General features: G+C 56.4%; 2 protein-coding genes across 6 annotated transcripts; one reads left to right on the forward strand and one right to left on the reverse strand.

Annotated features, from left to right (window-relative positions):
- Nucleotides 1-1,287: 1,287 nt before the first annotated feature.
- On the reverse strand, nucleotides 1,288-8,187 carry FBXO2 (F-box protein 2). Its single transcript, XM_012473687.3, has 6 exons — nucleotides 8,077-8,187; nucleotides 3,321-3,692; nucleotides 2,794-2,923; nucleotides 2,626-2,721; nucleotides 1,941-2,079; nucleotides 1,288-1,730 (listed from the first exon to the last, which is right to left on the reverse strand). The coding sequence occupies exons 1-6, from the start codon at nucleotides 8,096-8,098 to the stop codon at nucleotides 1,596-1,598; spliced, it is 894 nt and encodes a 297-aa protein (XP_012329110.1). The 5' UTR covers nucleotides 8,099-8,187; the 3' UTR covers nucleotides 1,288-1,595.
- Nucleotides 8,188-8,615: 428 nt separating this feature from the next.
- On the forward strand, nucleotides 8,616-15,416 carry FBXO44 (F-box protein 44). Of its 5 annotated transcripts, XM_064363273.1 has the most exons (7): nucleotides 8,616-8,692; nucleotides 9,561-9,855; nucleotides 11,799-11,925; nucleotides 12,067-12,162; nucleotides 12,270-12,405; nucleotides 14,287-14,465; nucleotides 15,128-15,416. In XM_064363273.1, the coding sequence occupies exons 2-6, from the start codon at nucleotides 9,591-9,593 to the stop codon at nucleotides 14,428-14,430; spliced, it is 768 nt and encodes a 255-aa protein (XP_064219343.1). In that variant the 5' UTR covers nucleotides 8,616-8,692; nucleotides 9,561-9,590; the 3' UTR covers nucleotides 14,431-14,465; nucleotides 15,128-15,416. The 5 variants fall into 5 exon arrangements, with proteins under 5 accessions (XP_064219343.1, XP_064219341.1, XP_064219345.1 ...); XM_064363271.1 differs by having other exon boundaries at nucleotides 14,287-15,416; XM_064363275.1 differs by lacking the exon at nucleotides 12,067-12,162 and having other exon boundaries at nucleotides 11,799-11,896.
- The last annotated feature ends 1,418 nt before the right edge of the window (nucleotides 15,417-16,834 follow it).

Raw genomic sequence — 16,834 nt, forward strand, 5'->3', positions numbered from 1 at the left:
TAGATGCCCCCAGAGCAGGGACTGCACTCCGCCACTGCACCAGAGGGCCCAGGACACTGGCCCCCCTCCCCCGGGGTCCCACCCTTCACGTGGCTGGGCTGCCGATTCTTCCTGAGAAGTCTCTTATTCCCCGCTGTAACTTCAGGGTCCCCACACATGACCTGGCCTGGGGCTGGGGCTCTGGAAACTGTAAGCAAATGAATGAGTGAACGAACGAACAATTGCAGGCAGGCCCCAGCTTGAACATTGCAGTCCCACGAGACCAACAGGTAGCATCAGGGTTCAGAACCAAAGCAAAGCTGGAGGCTCTCAGTGATTTTATTGGTCTCCATTTCAGGAGAGGAGGGCAGAGGGTTCCGGGCCCTTCAAACACCTGCCCCCAGGACCGGCAGCTGACAGTCTTTGGAAGGGGTTGGGTTGGCCGGAAGGAGTGCTGGAGCACAGAGTCTGGCACAACACCATCCCCTCCTCCTCTCCTCCCCTCCCCCTAGCCAATGCCAGGGCCAGCCTCTGGGCCAGGCTTGGAAGAGGGCCAACGAGACCAGATGCTAATGACTCCAGGAAGGACAGCAGGGAATAGGCAAGAACTAAGAGAAACCCCAAACCAACCCTTTTTGTGCTTCCCCACCCCTACTTCCCATCCCCCACCCCAGGCCCCTCACCTCCATCCCTGGGCCCAAGAGAACCAGTACCCTAGACCTTAGCACAGTTCACACCCATCCCAGTTGCCAATCAAAGGAACTGACACCTTGCCCTAGGGGTCCAGCTTGATGAAGGGCTGTGGAGGGTTGGGGAAGGTGAAGATGCCATGGACTCACGCCTATCTACTCCTGGCCTCTGCCCCTCCAGGCAGCTGGGGGAGGGTGGAGGCAGGGCCGCTCAGGACTCTACTCACATGCTGCTATTGGTCACCCAGGCCCTGAGAACTGGTACACCCTCTACCCCACTCTGCATGTAGTAAAGGATGGGGGATGGTAGCAAGGCCTAGGATAATCGCTGGACCAAGAGAGGCCTGGAAGGCAGCCCCCCCTAACACGCCCTATTCTGGCCTCTGGGCAGCTTGGGTGTCTGTCAGGCGCCAGGCCCAGCTCACCCCTCCTCGCTCTCACAATCCCAGCTTTGTCCTGCCTGGACTGGCTGGGCCCAGCTGGCTCCATACTGGCCAAGGGCCGCTGGAAACCAGAGCAGTTGGAACCCCACCAAGTATTTTTCCAGGCTGGGCCGGGGGCCCTCAGGAGACAGAAAAGGATGGGAAGGGAGCAGTGTTCATTCAGCCACTTGTTCATCCACTCCTTCCTTGGACAAATAATATTTATTGAGAGCCCACTTTGTGGCAGGCACTGTGCTACGTGCAGGGGATTCAGCAGTGGGTCCAGTCAAGTCCACACCCTCCCGGATCTACATTCTAGAAGCCGGCTATTTAAGCAAACCTATGCCAACAAAACCTCTCCCCCACCGTTCCGCTCTGGGGCTGGGCTTGGAGCAAGAGGATGTGTGGTCTGGGGAAGGTGAGGACGCTATGGACTAAGTGAAGGCCTATCTATCCCCGGCCTGTGCCCCTCCAGGCAGCTGGGGGAGGGTGGAGGCAGGGCTGCTCAGGGTTCTACCCACACGCTGCTGTTGGTCACCCGGGCCCCGAACCAGCCCTTCCAGTAGACGGAGTCCTGTCCCCCGTGCTCAAAGCGGACGAAGCGGACGCCCGGCCCGTAGTCAGTGAAGGTGTGGGAGATCTGGGGGCAGAGGTAGCGAGAGTCAGCCTCCGAGGTCCTGATGCCTCTCCTGCCGCTCCTTCCCGGCACACTCTCACCCCGCTCGGTTTCTCTGCGGCACTCAGAGCTCTCTCTACCACCCAGTGACTACCTCAGCCCTGCGCAGCCCGGAGTGCCGTGGGCGGGGTCTCCTAAAGCCACGCCCCATCATCCTGGGCTCCCCAGGCTTACTTCCATCCAGCCTCCGCCGTCACTGTCTTGGGGCACTGCCACCTGCCCGCTGTTGAATTCCGCCAGCACATCCTCGTGCTCGGACAGTAGCTTCACGGTGAGCTCGTAGAGGCAGCCAGCGTCGCTGCGGCCAGAGTACCTGACCAGAGGGAGAGAGAGAGGTGCGGGGGTGGGGAGGCATGCCCTCAGCACTGCTGATCTCGCCCTGGAGATGGGGATTTCCACAGAAGTCCTTCTGAGCACCCAGCATCCCTGTCGACCAGTACTGCCAATGCTCCCAGCTTACAGATAAGGAAAACGAGGCCAGCAAGAGAAAGTGACAGCCCAAGAGCCAAACAAAAGGACTAAATTCCAGGTCGGCCAGATCCCAGCCTGGGGCTGAAGCCAGTCCAGAGTGTCCTTTGGTTGGACCGCAGACTGACTTTGAAATATATACATTACATATATACAAACATATATATGCGCATGTATTTGCCAACATTTAAAACTCAGGAGGGGAGGTGGGCTTCCAGGTCCTCCTGAAAACTCAGAAGCTATCAACCCTTGCAGATCCGTGGCCCACGTGGCCTCAACCCCTGCAGTGGGGAGGCAGCACCCCGGGGTGGGGGTGGGAGGTCCCCAGTTGGCTCACCCCTCTGCTTTACCCCACTCCTTCCAGCCCCATGCCACCCCAGGACCCTCTCACCAGTCCTTCACCACGATGGCCGGCTGAGTCGTATCCAGCAGCTCCTCCCAGTAGCCCTCGGCCTGCAGGTCAATGACCTGCGCTTTGCGGCACCACCTGGGAGAACTGGAGTTAGGACAGAGCAAACGCCCTCCCCACCAACCCCCTCCTCCACCCCCTTCTCCTTACTCAAAGGAGGAGGCGAAGTACTTCTTGACGCTCTCATCATGGGTGAACTCCACCCCACTGTCTCCAGGCAGCTCCTCCACCCTCCAGCCGTCCCCACCATGCTCCACATCACACCAGCCCTCCAAGTCCTCTGTAGGGACACGACAGCCCCACCCTGGTCACCCAGTCCCTGCTAAGGCTGTGGAGGGCTGGCTCTTGCCACTATGTGGAGGGGGGCAGGGCAAAGGTGGCACTTGGTGTCGGGGTGGGCAGATGATGAATAAGAGGGTGGACCAGTGGGCACTGTCTGAATCTGCCTCCCGGGAGGCGTGTCCGCCATCCTGCCCTGCCCCAGCTGGCTGAGGGTGGGAGGACCCGGGAGAGAGACCCCAGGGCGCAGACGGCCAGAGAGCCATAGTAATATGGGGCTACTCAGTGCTGGCACCCAGCCAGGCGCTTTCTCCCATTTCTCCCTCAAAGCCAGCCGGCGCCGTTTCCGCCCATTTCGTAGCAGGGGAAGCTGAGCTCGCCCGGCGCCGCCCACTCACCTTCCCCGCATGGGTTGCGCAGCAAGTTGCGGCGCCGCTTGCTTAGGAAGTAGAACCGCTGCCAGTGGTCGCGCTCCTCCTCCGCGCCGCCCTCAGGCACCAGCCCCTCCTGCTGGCACTTGAGCAGCCACAGTGGGGCGCCATCCACCAGCTCCTTCCAGCGCAGGCACACCAGGCGGCAGGCCTGCACCAGCTCGGCGGCAGGGAGCGCGGCCAGCACGCGCAGCAGCAGGGGCTCGGGCAGCTCGTCCAGGTACGCGGCCGCAGCCTCCTCCTCCTCCTCCTCCTCCTGGTCCTCCGGCCGCTCCTCCTCGGCGCTCACCTCCTCCGGCTGCTCCCCCGGGCTTGCCTCCTCCGGCTGGCCCACGCTCTCTGCAGGTAGGGGTGGGTGGGGGGCTGTAACTCCCCCACGCTGTCCCCCTCCAGGCCCCAGGACTGCAATGTACCTGTATCCTCCCCCACCCACCGTGGGACAATCCACAGCTGGGGCTGGAGATTCCGTGACTCCAGACTGGTATCCAAGGAGGAGGGCCACAGGGCCACACACCAACCCTGGATCAGCCCCCAAGTCCAAAGAGGTGCCTGTTTCCTCAGCTGGACCAGTAAACTCCAGGCCTGGACAGATATAGAGCAGCAAGGATATTATTATTATTATTATTATTAATGACGTCTATCTATAGCACTGTCCTAACCCTTTCACACAGGAACTCCTTTCATTATCCTAAGCACACTCTGAGATCCCTGCTTCCCTCACCTCCTCAGGAAGCCTTCCGGGACTTCTCCCATGACACCCCCTCTACACAGCCGTTCCTAGCTTTTTTCCTGGGGTATGATCCTGTGATAAACACCTGTCTCTGGCCTCATGAGGGCCAGAACATGGTCTGGAAAACACACAGCTTCATGCCCTGTGCCTGGCATCTGGCACCTTGCCTGGTGTGTTGTCAGGAGCTCATATGTTGGGCTACTCAGCAAGTGTTAGGGACTGTCCAAAGCATTTCAACTTCATTTACTGTTTTTTTTTTTTTTTTTTCTTGTTACCCAGGCTGGAGCGCAATGGCGCGATCTCGGCTCACCGCAACCTCCGCCTCCTGGGTTCAGGCAATTCTCCTGCCTCAGCCTCCTGAGTAGCTGGGATCAACTTCATTTACTCTTTAAATTCTCATACCAGCTGGGTGCCGTGGCTCATGCCTGTAATCCCAGCACTTTGGGAGGCTGAGACAAGCAGATCACAAGGTCAGGAGTTCGAGACCAGCCTGACCAACATTGTGAAACCCTGTCTCTACTAAAAATATTTTAAAACTTTAGCCAGGCATAGCGGTGCACGCCTGTAATCCCAGCTACTTTTAGGAGGCTGAAGCAGAAGAATCGCTTGAACCCAGGAGGTGGAGGTTGCAGTCAGCCAAGATCGTGCCACTGCATTCCAGCCTGGGAGACAGAGACAACGTCTCAAAAAAAAAAAACAAAAACACACACACGAAGTAAAAGTAAATCCTCATATTATTTGAGGTTGCTCTTATTGCTGTCCTTTTTTTTTCTTTTTTGAGACAGAGTTTCACTCTTGTTCAGGCTGGAGTTCAATGGCATGATCTCAGCTCACCGTAACCTCCGCCTCCCAGATTCAAGCAATTCTCCTGCCTCAGCCTCCCAAGCAGCTGGGATTACAGCCAAGCGCCACCACACCCAGCTAATTTTTTGCACTTTTAATAGAGACGGGGTTTCTCCATGTTGGTAGCGCTGGTCTCAAACTCTCGACCTCAGGTGATCCGCCTACCTCGGCCTCCCAAAGTGCTGGGATTACAGGGATGAGCCATTGTGCCCAGCCTGCGGTCCTTATTTCACTTATGAGGAAACTAAGGCACAAAGAGATGAAACAGCCCAGGATCACATGGCTTATCAGTGGTTGGAGCCTGGATTTGAACCCAGACAGTCTGACTCCAGAACCATCTTAAATCATCAGAGCCTCCACAAAATAATTCACTGAATTAGTGGGCAGTGTTAGGATTTTGACTTTTCTGGTTTTTTGTTTTTGTTTTGAGATGGAGTCTTGTTCTGTCATCCAGGCTGGAGAGCAGTGGTGCAATCTCTACTCACTGCAACCTCTACCTCCTGGTTCAAGCGATTCTTCTGCCTCAGCCTCCCGAGTAGCTGGGATTACAGGCATGTGCCACCACACCTGGCTAATTTTTGTTTTTGTTTTTTGAGACAGAATCTCGCTCGGTCGCCAAGCACCAGGCTGGAGTGCAGTGGTGCGATCTCAGCTCACTGCAACCTCCACCTCCCGGGTTCAAGCAATTCTCCTGCCTCAGCCTCCCGGGTAGCTGGGACTACAGTTGCACGCCACCATGCCCAGCTAATTTTCCTTTTTGTATTTTTAGTAGAGACAGGGTTTCACCATGTTGGCCAAGATGGTTTGATCTCTTGACCTCAGATGATCCACCCTCCTCGACCTCCCAAAGTGCTAGGATTACAGGAGTGAGCCATCTTGCCCAGCTAACTTTTCTTTTTAAAGATGCAGTCTCACTATGTTGCCCAGGCTGGCCTCCAATTCCTGGACTCAAGCAATCCTCCTGCCTCGGCCTCCCAAAGTGCTGGGATTACAGTCATGCTCCACCACTCCCAGACCAGGATTTTGACTTTGCAAGTGCAAATATTCAGGCTCAGGGATGAAGTGACTTGTTGAAGGACACATTGCCAGGATTTAGGGAAGGGGACATGGGACCTGAGGCCTTCATGGTAGGGAGAACAGAGCCTAGAGATCCGGCTATTGTGTGACTTGGGGATGAGGAGGGACTCATTAAAAGAAACTGTATCAAGCAAGGAGAGGACATAGGGGCTTCGGGCCCTCAGTTTTCTCATCTATAAAATGGGGGTAATCATTGTGCCAGGCCAGACAGACAGGACAGATGTCCAAATCCCCTGAGGAGGGAGGTAAGGGCATTCTGAATTGTAAAGATGTGGGCAGATGTCACTGTGGCAGCCGGACTGTCTCTTGGATCCCAGTCGGCTTCAGCTGGGCTGTCACAGCCCTGCATAAATGGACACCGAGTGCCCCAGATGCCTGGATGAGGGAGAGCCAGTGAGGAGGAGACAGGGCCACTCTGGGTGATCAGGGAGACCACAGCTCTCAGATCTACGAACGCAGAGTTCCTGAGGGCTAGGCCCCGGAGAGCCAAGGCAGTGGTGGGCACGGTCCAGGCACTGGGGAAGTGGACAGGTGGCAGGGCCCAGACCCAAGTCTCCAGGCCCACCAGCCCCTAACCTCCTCACATGCAGCCTCTCCTCCCTGCCCAACACACAGTCAAGCCCTTGAGAGCTTTCTCAGAGCCCAGAGCACACAGCGAGTCCTCAGTCTTCCTGAGTGAACCTCATTGAACACAGCACTTCTTCTTCCTTGTTAGCTTTTTTTTTTTTTTTTTTTTTTTTGCCACATCTTCATGATGTGAGGATTTACACCTGCCCCTTTGGCAAAGAGGAAACGGAGACCAAAAGGGGCTTAATGGCTTCTCCCAGACCACAGCACAGAACAGCGGGAAGACAGAAGAAAAGGCCAGGCCTGAAGCCACATCACCTGCCCATGCGAATGCCCTCAGCTCTCTGGGGAGCTGGGCCCAGTGTCCTCACCTCTCCAGTCCTCCCCCTCCCCGGCCCTGGCCCCAGCGGACACCTGATGCTCCCCGAAAGGTGCACCTCACCCAGTCCCCTCTTCTGGCCCCGGGACCTGGCACTGGAGGCCCCAGATCCAATTACAGTTCCCCCCACCCTCTCTCTTGCACACACAACTCCCCACATTGTAGCTGGTGGAAAGTTATCTGGCCCGTGGAAGCTGCCTGCCTGCGAGGCTGATTCACTCACCTGCATTGGGCCCCAGAGTCCAGGCAATAGCTGAGCCCTGGGAAAAAGCAGGAGCCAATTCTGTAGCCCTATAGAGGGTGTGGCCAGAAGGCCAGGGATTGGGAGCAAGGGCTGCAGGCGCTGGTATTTTCATGGGGTGGGGGGTGGTTTTGGGGGCCTGAGCTTCCATCAGTCTGTTTGCCACCGCCTACCCCAAGCAATGCCCACCCCCAGCTGGACCTGATGAGGAAAGAGTGGTGGCTGTCTGCAGGCAGGTCTTGTTCCCATCCTGACTCAGCAGGCCCAGCAGGGAGTTGGAGGTATGGGGGTGGGGGGTCTTGGGTGCCAGAGAGGATGACTGGGCAGTCTGGGAGGGCCTGGAGCACCAGCCAGAGCTGCCCCCAACGCTCCCTCACCGCTGGCCCAGTCCTCACTGGGCATCTCACCACCCCAGAGAGGGGCAGCCCCTCCAGGCAAGAGAGCTCAGGAGGAAGGCAGGGATAGGTGAAGCCAGGCCAGGGACCCCAAGGAACTCACGGGGATCCAGGCGGCCCCAGAGCCAGAGCTGGCAAATGGCAGAGCTGATGCAAGAAAAGGCTCGCAACCTCCGTCCCAGACGCTTCCCAGGCCCCCGCCAGACAGAAATCTGGGAGGTGGGAATGTGGGGGGTCCTCTGGTGCTACCTCCTGGCTAAATGGGACCCAGGAGTCCTCCCTCCCTGCCGGTCGCCTCTCATGGCCTCCCGCCAGACAGAGGTAGCAGAAAGATGTGCTCTTTGAAGACCGCCTCTAGGACTTTGCTGGCGTGAAAGTTCGCCCGCCGGGTCTCGGGGGCCCCCTCGCTCTCTGACGCCCCTCTGTGCGGCGCTCGCCCGCCGACCCCGTCTCCCCTCCCCGCCGCAGCGAGCGGTGCAGGCGGCGGCTACCTGGGTCACCGTCTCCGTCCATCGCTGCGGAGGGCGGTCGCTAGAGGAGGAGCCGGAGCGCTGCTGGCTGCGTGAGTCCCGGCGCCGCGAGTCCCGGCGCAGTCCGCGTCTGGGTCGGTCCCCGCGACCGCGCCTCTTAAAGGCCCCCGCCCCGCCCCGCCCCGCCTCTGGCCCTGCGCCCGGCGGCCCCGCAGTCCCAGCAGCCGGCCCGAGGCCCGGGGCTGCAGGTTCCTTAGCGGACCTAGGAGGCAGGGAAAGGTCAGGAGTTGGGTTATTTTAAATTGGGGAGGGGTCCGATTTGGGGCATCTCCCAGCTCGCTCCTGGAGGGCTGCTGGGAGGAGGCGGCGAAGTGAGGCAGGGAGAGGCTGGGTCAGGCTGAGGGTGCGGGGCGGGTGGCCCAGATGGAGTCGGGGGGTAGGAGGCGCTTTCCACCCCACCCCAGGTAATTTTCCTACGCCACGGTCGGGGGTGCGTCCCTGGCCCCGCGCGGCGCGGCGCGGGGCGGGGGGGCGGGGCCTGGCGGGCTGGGGCGGGGCCTAACTTCCGGGGCGAGCGCAGGCCCAGTTGGTGAAGCCCGGGAGGCTCAGCGGATAGTGCCGCAGCGGCCCAGCACAGGTGACTGGCGGGAGGGGGCACGGGGGGCGCTGGGGAGGGGGTGCGGCCGGGCGGGGGCTGCCGGGAGGGCTCCTGGGTTCCCAGTCGCGCCGCAGTTGCCGAGGAAGGTCTGGCACTGACCAGGCCCAGGCCGCCGAGCTTGCCCGGGCTGCGCTACGCGGCCGCGAACCCGGGCTGGGGTTGCCACCGATGTGCAGGCGTCCGAGCCCAGACTTTGGGGGAGGGGGACATCTTAAAGCACAGCGTGGGAAGGGGAGGCTGCAGGTGCGCTGGCGGACTTGAGGCAGGAGGAGCCCAACCGCGGGGCTGGGGTGGGGGTGGGGAGATAGAAAGGGCCTTTCCCTGTCGCCGACCCTTTTGCCACTCCCAGCTAGGCAGGTCTTTTCTTCTGAGATCTTGAGAAGATGGCTGCAGCCTTTTGGACCTCCGCGAGAGGCAGTGATAATTAGCACCCTCCTCCCATCACGTTCCGAGGATGGGAGAGAGGATGGTGACGGCACAGGAGGACTGGGGTGCTCTGCCAGGCTGCGCATTACATCCCCATTAATGACTGTCTGGCCTACTGAAAAAGGCTGGCCCTGGAATCACAGAAGATCCGGGCTCCTGCCCCCTCTACCCTTATGTTTGTTTGACCTTGGGCACTGCTTTCCACCTCTTGTGGGAGGCCAGAGGAAAAAAAAATGGCAGCTCGGCTTTTATTAGAGCACCTGATGTGTCCCACGCCCCTTGGACGACCCCAGTGACCCCTGGAGGTAAAGTACCCATTTACAGAGAAGGAAACTAGGGCTGGGAGAGACACCATGAGTCTCCTGAGATAAAGGGCAGAGTAAGGATAAGGGATGAGGCCTTCAGCATAGCTTTTCAACAGCCACAGGAGGGTGTCCAGGAGCCACCAGCCATGGCCGTGGGAAATATCAACGAGCTGCCGGAGAACATCCTGCTGGAGCTGTTCACGCACGTGCCTGCCCGCCAGCTGCTTGTGAACTGCCGCCTCGTCTGCAGCCTCTGGCGGGACCTCATCGACCTGGTGACCCTCTGGAAACGCAAATGCCTGCGAGAGGGCTTCATCACCGAGGACTGGGACCAGCCTGTGGCCGACTGGAAGATCTTCTACTTCCTACGGAGCCTGCACAGGAACCTCCTGCAAAACCCATGCGCTGAAGGTGGGATACAGGCCGGGTCTGGCAAGCCCCCAGTACATGTATTGTATTGAGCACTTAGTATAAGTCAGGTACTTGGATGGTTTAACTCCTTTCTCCTCTCACAGTTGCCCGAAGAGGTGGGTACTGATAGTGCACACATTTTTCAGATGGGCAGACAGGCCAAAAGTGGTGTTTCTTATTCTATTTTTTTTCTCTCTTTTTTTGAGATGCAGTTTCACTCTGTCACCCAGGCTGGAGTGCAGTGGCACAACCTTGTCTCACTGTAACCTCTATCTCCTGGGTTCAAGCAATTCTCCTGCCCCAGCCTCCCAAGTAGCTGGGATTACAGGCATGCACCATTACGCCTGCCTGGCTAATTATTTTGGGTTTTTTTTGTTGTTCTTTTTGGTTTTTTTGAGACAGAGTCTCGCTCTGTTGCCCAGGCTGGAGTTCAATGGTGTGATCTTGGCTCACTGCAACCTCTGCCTCCCAGGTTCAAGTGATTCTCCTGCCTCAGCCTCCTGAGCAGCTGGGATTACAGGTGCCCGCCTGTAACACGCCCAGCTAATTTTGTGTATATTTAGTAGAGACAGGGTTTCATCATGTTGACCAGGCTGGTCTCAAACTTCTGGCCTCAAGTGATGCGCCTGCCTTCGCCCCACTAAGTGCTGGGATTACACATGTGAGCCACCGTGCCCAGCCTCTTATTCTACTCTCATTTCTTCAGTGACCTTTCCTAGGAAAGGGAATGTTGGCCAACTGGGACGAATTCTTCTCAAGACACAGCCAGGGCCACTGCCCTCCAGTCTGAGCAACAGAGCAAGACTCTGTCTCAAAAAAAAAAAAAACACAAGGCCAGGAAGTCAGACCCATAATTTGTTCCCAGGCTCCAGGGTTGGTCCTACTGACAGTCCCCAGAGGGCCAAAGGGGTTTTGCTTGTGGGAGAAGAATGGGAGATCCAGCCTTCTTCCCAGTATGTTACAACAGGTAAAGCAAGCCTTCTACAGCTCCTTGCTTGCTGGGTTGTCGGGTAGACACTGGGATGGGGTGGGAACCTCGTTTTCCACAACATGACCAAATTCTGGAGCAAAACGATAATAAAACAACTCCTCCAAGCTGTGCATGAGCCAGATCTGGCTAAGGCATTAAGAACTGTTTTATGCCAGGCTCGGTGGCTCACGCCTGTAATCCTAGCACTTTGGGAGGCCAAGGCGGGCGGATCACCTGAGGTCAGGAGTTCAAGACCAGCCTGGCCAACATGGTGAAACCCTGTCTCTACTAAAAATACAAAAATTAGCCGGGCGTGGTATATTAGCAGGCGCCTATAACCCCAGCTAGTCGGGAGGCTGAAGCAGGAGAATCGCTTGAACCTGGGAGGTAGAGGTTGCGGTAAGCCAAGATTGCGCCATTGCACTCCAGCCTAGGCAACAAGAGCAAAACTCCGTCCCCAAAAAAAAAAAATCATTTTTACATTTTCAAAGGGTCATAAAAGAAGAAGAAACAACAAAAAACTATGCAGTAGAGATAGTATGTGGCCCATAGGCCTAAAATATTTTGGCACTTTGCCAAAAAGCTTCCCCGCCCCTGTTCTTACTCCAGCTTACAGAGGAGACAACCAAAGCTTAGCGAGGAAAAGCAGTTGGCCCAAGGTCACACAGCTGAGTGCTGGTCAAGCTGGGATTAGACCCACGTCTATCTGGCCCACATCAGAGCGTTCTCCATCACAGAAGGGGTCTGGCCATTCGCATCACCATGTGTCTCAGGGCCCCCAGGGAAATCACCTCCCTGTGCCTGCGACACAGGAAGAACCTAAGACTCGGTGGACACTGATCCTCAGCGTCCCACAGCACAGGGCTTGAGGGCAGCCGCCAAGATGTAAGCAGAGGAGCAGGGAGGAAGGGGGACTGGGAGGAGGTGGCCGCGGAGGGGCTTCCCTTCAGTGTGAACTCTGCTTTTCCACCAGAGGGGTTCGAGTTCTGGAGCCTGGATGTGAATGGAGGCGATGAGTGGAAGGTGGAGGATCTCTCGAAAGACCAGAGGAAGGAATTCCCCAATGACAAGGTCAAGAAATACTTCGTGACTTCATATTAGTAAGATTCGGGGACTTGGGGTTGGGGAAAGCCCAAAGCAGTGTATCCTGGGGTCTCTCCTACCCCAGGAAGGGGCAGTCCTAGACCCTCACTGCCCTAGTGGTGGGCCCCAGCCCCTCCCACCCCTCTGCCTGCCCCCAGCACCTGCCTCAAGTCCCAGGTGGTGGACCTCAAGGCTGAAGGGTATTGGGAGGAGCTGATGGATAACACACGGCCGGACATCGAGGTCAAGGACTGGTGAGTGCCTGGGGCGAGGGTCTGGGGGGGGGCATGCCACTCAGGCGCCCCACCCCTGCCCTGCCCCCAATCTGCGAGGCCCTGATGGGCCCTCCCACTCCCTGCAGGTTCGCAGCCAGGCCAGACTGCGGGTCAAAGTACCAGCTGTGCGTTCAGCTCCTGTCGTCCGCTCACGCGCCTCTGGGGACCTTCCAGCCAGACCCGGCGACCATCCAGCAGAAGAGCGATGCCAAGTGGAGGGAGGTGCGTGGGTCTGGGAGGAAGGGGCAGGGGCAGAGGCAGATCGTCCAAGGCTGAGGCTGCAGTCAACGCTTTCCCACCTGTGCTTCCAATGCTCTGGGCTTCACTCACTGCGTCTATAAAACGGGTATATAGTGCTTCCCTCATAGAGCTCCGAAAGAAATGATGCTGGTGAAGCCAGGGCCAAAAAATATTTCAAAACGTTGGCCAGGTATGGTGGCTCATGCCTGTAATCCCAACACTTTGGGAGGCCAAGGAGGCCGGATCACCTGAGGTCAAGAGTTTGAGATGAGCCTGGCCAATATGGAGAAACCCCGTCTCTACTAAAAACACAAAATTAGCCGGGTGTGGTGGCACATACCTGTAATCTCAGCTACTCGGGAGGCAGAGGCAGGAGAATTGCTTGAACCCGGGAGGCAGAGGTTGCGGTAAGCCAAGATTGCGCCACTGTACTCCAGCCTGGGCAACAAGAGCAAAACTCCATCTCAAAAAAAAAAAAAAAAATTCCAAAAGGTTGACAGTTAGTAATTACTAATATTGACTATTATTGTTTTCTAGACTTGGGTCAGCAAATTTGTTTGTTTTAATTTACTTATTTTTAGGGACAGGGTCTCGTCACCCAAGCTGGAGTGCAGTGGCACATTCATTGCTCACTGCAGCCTCAAACTCTTAAGCTCAAGCCGTCTTCCTGCCTCAGCCTCCTGAGTAGCTGGGAATGCAGGTGCCTGCCACCACACCCAGCTAAATTTAAAAATTTTTTTTTTTTTTTGTAAAAATGGAGTTTTGCTTTGTTGCCCAGGTGGATCTCAAACTCCTCAGCCTCCCAAAGTGCTGGAACTACAGGCATGAGCCACTGTACCCAGCCCTAGCAAATGCTTTCTTAAAACAGCAGATATGAATATTTTAGACTTTGCAGGTCACACTCTGTCTGTCACAACTACTCAACTCTCCACAGCTCTAGACAACATGGAAACAAATGGGCGTGGCTGTGTTCCAGTAAAACTTTATCTATAAAAGCAGGCAGTGGGCCTGCAGGCCATCGTTTGTCACCCCAGCCTTGTCCAGTAGAACTTTCTGTAGTGATAGAAATGGTCTGTGTCTACACTACCCAGTAAGGTAGCCAGTAGCTACATGTGACCATGGGACAGTTAGTAAGAGCCAGCTCCTAGTGCAACTGAGTACCTTTTTCATTTCACCTAATTTTACTTAATTTTAACTTAAATGATACACATGCCCTGGGATGAGGGTATTGGATATCCTTTGGCAGCTTGCAATTTCTTTCGGCTGAATGAATGACAGTCCCATGGAGTACACCAGCAGGATTTTGCTCCATTTTACAGATGAGGAAACTGAGGCACGGGGAAAGGCAGTGGTCTGCTCAAAATCACAGAGCTAGAGCTAGAACTCCATTCTGCTGAATTCTGGTCCAGCACCAAGAACTCAGCCCCTTCTTGTTCCCCTGCCCACCTCAGGCAGTGTCACACTCAGGGTCAGCTCCCCCCACCCCAATGCCTTTTTTTTTTTGAGGCTCATTTTCTTTAATTTCTTTTGTATTTCAGAAATAGGGTCTCACTCTGTTGCCCAGGCTGGAGTGCAGTAGCGTGATCACAGCTCACTGCAGCCTTGACCTCCTGCCTCAACCTGTACTGCTACCTCAGCCTGCCTGGGACTACAGGCACGCACCACCATGCCTGGCTAATTGTTTTTCTTGTAGAGATGGTATCTCACTATCTCTGGTTTGCAACCAGACTGTTCACAAACTCCTGGGCTCAAACAATCCTCCCACCTCCGCCTTCCAAAGTACTGGGATTCCAGGTGTGAGCCACCACACCCAGCCCGAGTCAGTTCCCTTGACCTCTCTCCCCACTCTACCTGCCCCGCCAGGTCTCCCACACGTTCTCCAACTACCCGCCCGGCGTCCGCTACATCTGGTTTCAGCACGGCGGCGTGGACACTCACTACTGGGCCGGCTGGTACGGCCCGAGGGTCACCAACAGCAGCATCACCATCGGGCCCCCGCTGCCCTGACACCCCCTGAGCCCCCATCTGCTGAACCCTGACTGGTAAACAACTGCTGTCAAAAAAGGGCTGGGCTTGGGAAGGGGAGGTGGAGGCCAGGCATCCCCAGACCTCTGACTTCACTCTTGCCCCCAGCCGCCTCTTCTTTGTGGAGCCTCTCAGTGTGGGTAGCCCTCTTGATGAATGATGGCCAGGGAAGCCTGCATGGGCCCCTTTCAGAGACAGAGCACCTGAGATGTGGGAGGCGCAGTGTGTTCCCCTGGGCCCCTCAGAGAGTTGAGCTTGGAGGCCAGTCTGGATCTCTCTCCCTTCCCCTCCTGGGACCATTCTCCCTGTGTTCCTTGAAGACCCTCAGAGCAGGGACAGGCAACACGTCTGGCAAGCTTGCAGCTGCCCTCATGGTGCAGGTGCAGGGAGGTGACCGCGTAACTCAGACTGATCTGGGAAGTGGAGGGCGGGCTCAGGGGCCGTGCTTTGCCCCATCTGCTGCTCACAGTCTCTGGCTCTGCCTGCCTTCTCAGAAGAGGTGGCTTTGGCTCAGAGGCTCAGGCCTGGTCTGAGATGGGCAGACCCGGGGTGGGGTGGGGTCCAGGTCGGGTGTGGACTGTCCTCACTATCAATGAAGACCCAGAAGCTAGATGGGTACCAGGTGGGGGTCAGGTTCCCAGAGGACTGAGGTAATCCTGCACAGGATGTCCCAGGGCAGGTGGGGAGCAGGACAGGACCTGATGCTGATAACCGGACACGTGAGCCCTGGATGAGCGCAGTAGGGGTTTCGAAGGATCGCCTGTCCACCTCCCAGATCCAGGCCAGGCCCCCTCTGGCTTGGAGAGCATTCCAAGCCCCCACCTGACCCCTAGAGCTGCCATTCCCAGGACCTCTCTATCCCACTCAGCCACCCTTGGAATTCACCTCTTGTCCTGTTGGAAGGACAGCCGTGTTCTCCTGACCTCACCCTACTGCATGCAGCCAAATAAAAGGTGTGTCCAGCCTAACCTGTGCCCTGTGGTTTCTGGAAGGAAAGGCAGACTGTAGGCGGTCCTGCGCAGACCTGCAGATGGTACGATGGCGTGGCTTCTGTCTAAGGTACAAAGGGGTTGACATTTCAGGAACCAAGCCATCACAGAAGCAGGTTCATGGGACAGACCCCTCAGCGCGCTGCAAGCATCTCACCTGGTAGCTGTCCAGTACTGCCGGCTTCCTCTGGAGGCCCAGCCACAGGCTGGGGTTGGGGTTGGGTGGACATCTCTGGGCAGCCCTTGAGTCCACCTTGTGCCAGACCAGCAGAGCCACCCAGGCACTGCCTCCTGGTGTTACTCTTTGCCAAGAGCTTTACTTTCCGTTGGATGAAGCGGAAGCATTTAGAATGGTGCCTGACACACAGTAGGTGCTTATAGAATGGTGCTTGACACACAGTAGGTGCTTGATATGCTTAAGCTTTGTGTTCACACCCAGATTTTACCTTGAATGGTAATTCCAGGTGTTTAGGGAGAGACCTGGTGGGAAGTGATTGGATTATGGGGGCGGTTTTCCCCATGATGTTCTCATGATAGTGACTGAGTTCTCATGAGATCTGATGGTTTTACACGTGCCGGTTTCCCCGGCTCCCTCCTGCCGCCATGTGAAGAAGGTCATTGCTTCCCCTTCACCTTCCACCATGATTGTAAGTTTCTTGAGGCTTCTCCAGCCATGTGGAACTGTGTCAATTAAACCTCTTTCCTTTATAAATTACCCAGTCTCAGGTATTTCCTTATATCAGTGTGAACATGGACTAATACTGGTCTCAATAAGTACTCCTTACATTTAGTTATCTCAATCAAGGGTGAGCTAGATAAGGGCCAGGGTGGGGTCACCACCCACCAGCCCATGGCAAACTGCAAAAGGACAGCCTTCCACGGAGAAGATGCAGCCCTGACTGCAATTAATTCGGCCTGGCCGGTCCCCTTGTGCAGTGCACAGCCTGCACAACCCATGGTAGTTGCCTGAACAAGGTGCTTGCTAAATATTTGTTGACTGTTGGAAGAAATTCATGAATTTAATCCTGGCAAAAAAAGTTTTTTTGTTTTTTGAGACAAGGTCTCGCTTTGTCGCCCAAGCGACAAGGAGTGCAGTGGTGCAGTCTCGGCTCACTGCAGCCTCCCAGGTTCAAGCGATTCTCCCACCTCAGCCTCCAGAGTAGCTGGGATTACAGACATGGGTCACCATGACCTGCTAATTTTTTTTTTTTTTTTTTTTTTTTTTTTTTTTTTGAGACAGAGTCTCACTCACTCACCAGGCACCAGGCTGGAGTGCAATGGCACGACCTCGGCTCACTGCAACCTCCGCCTCCCGGGTTCAAGCAATTCTCCTGCCTCAGCCTCTCGAGTAGCTGGGATAATAGGCGCGCGCCACCACGCCCAGCTAATTTTTTTTG

Source organism: Aotus nancymaae, unplaced genomic scaffold (genome assembly GCF_030222135.1).
Source record: "Aotus nancymaae isolate 86718 unplaced genomic scaffold, 86718_ANA_hifiasm-v0.15.2.pri h1tg000053l, whole genome shotgun sequence".
Taxonomy (NCBI): domain Eukaryota; kingdom Metazoa; phylum Chordata; class Mammalia; order Primates; family Aotidae; genus Aotus; species Aotus nancymaae.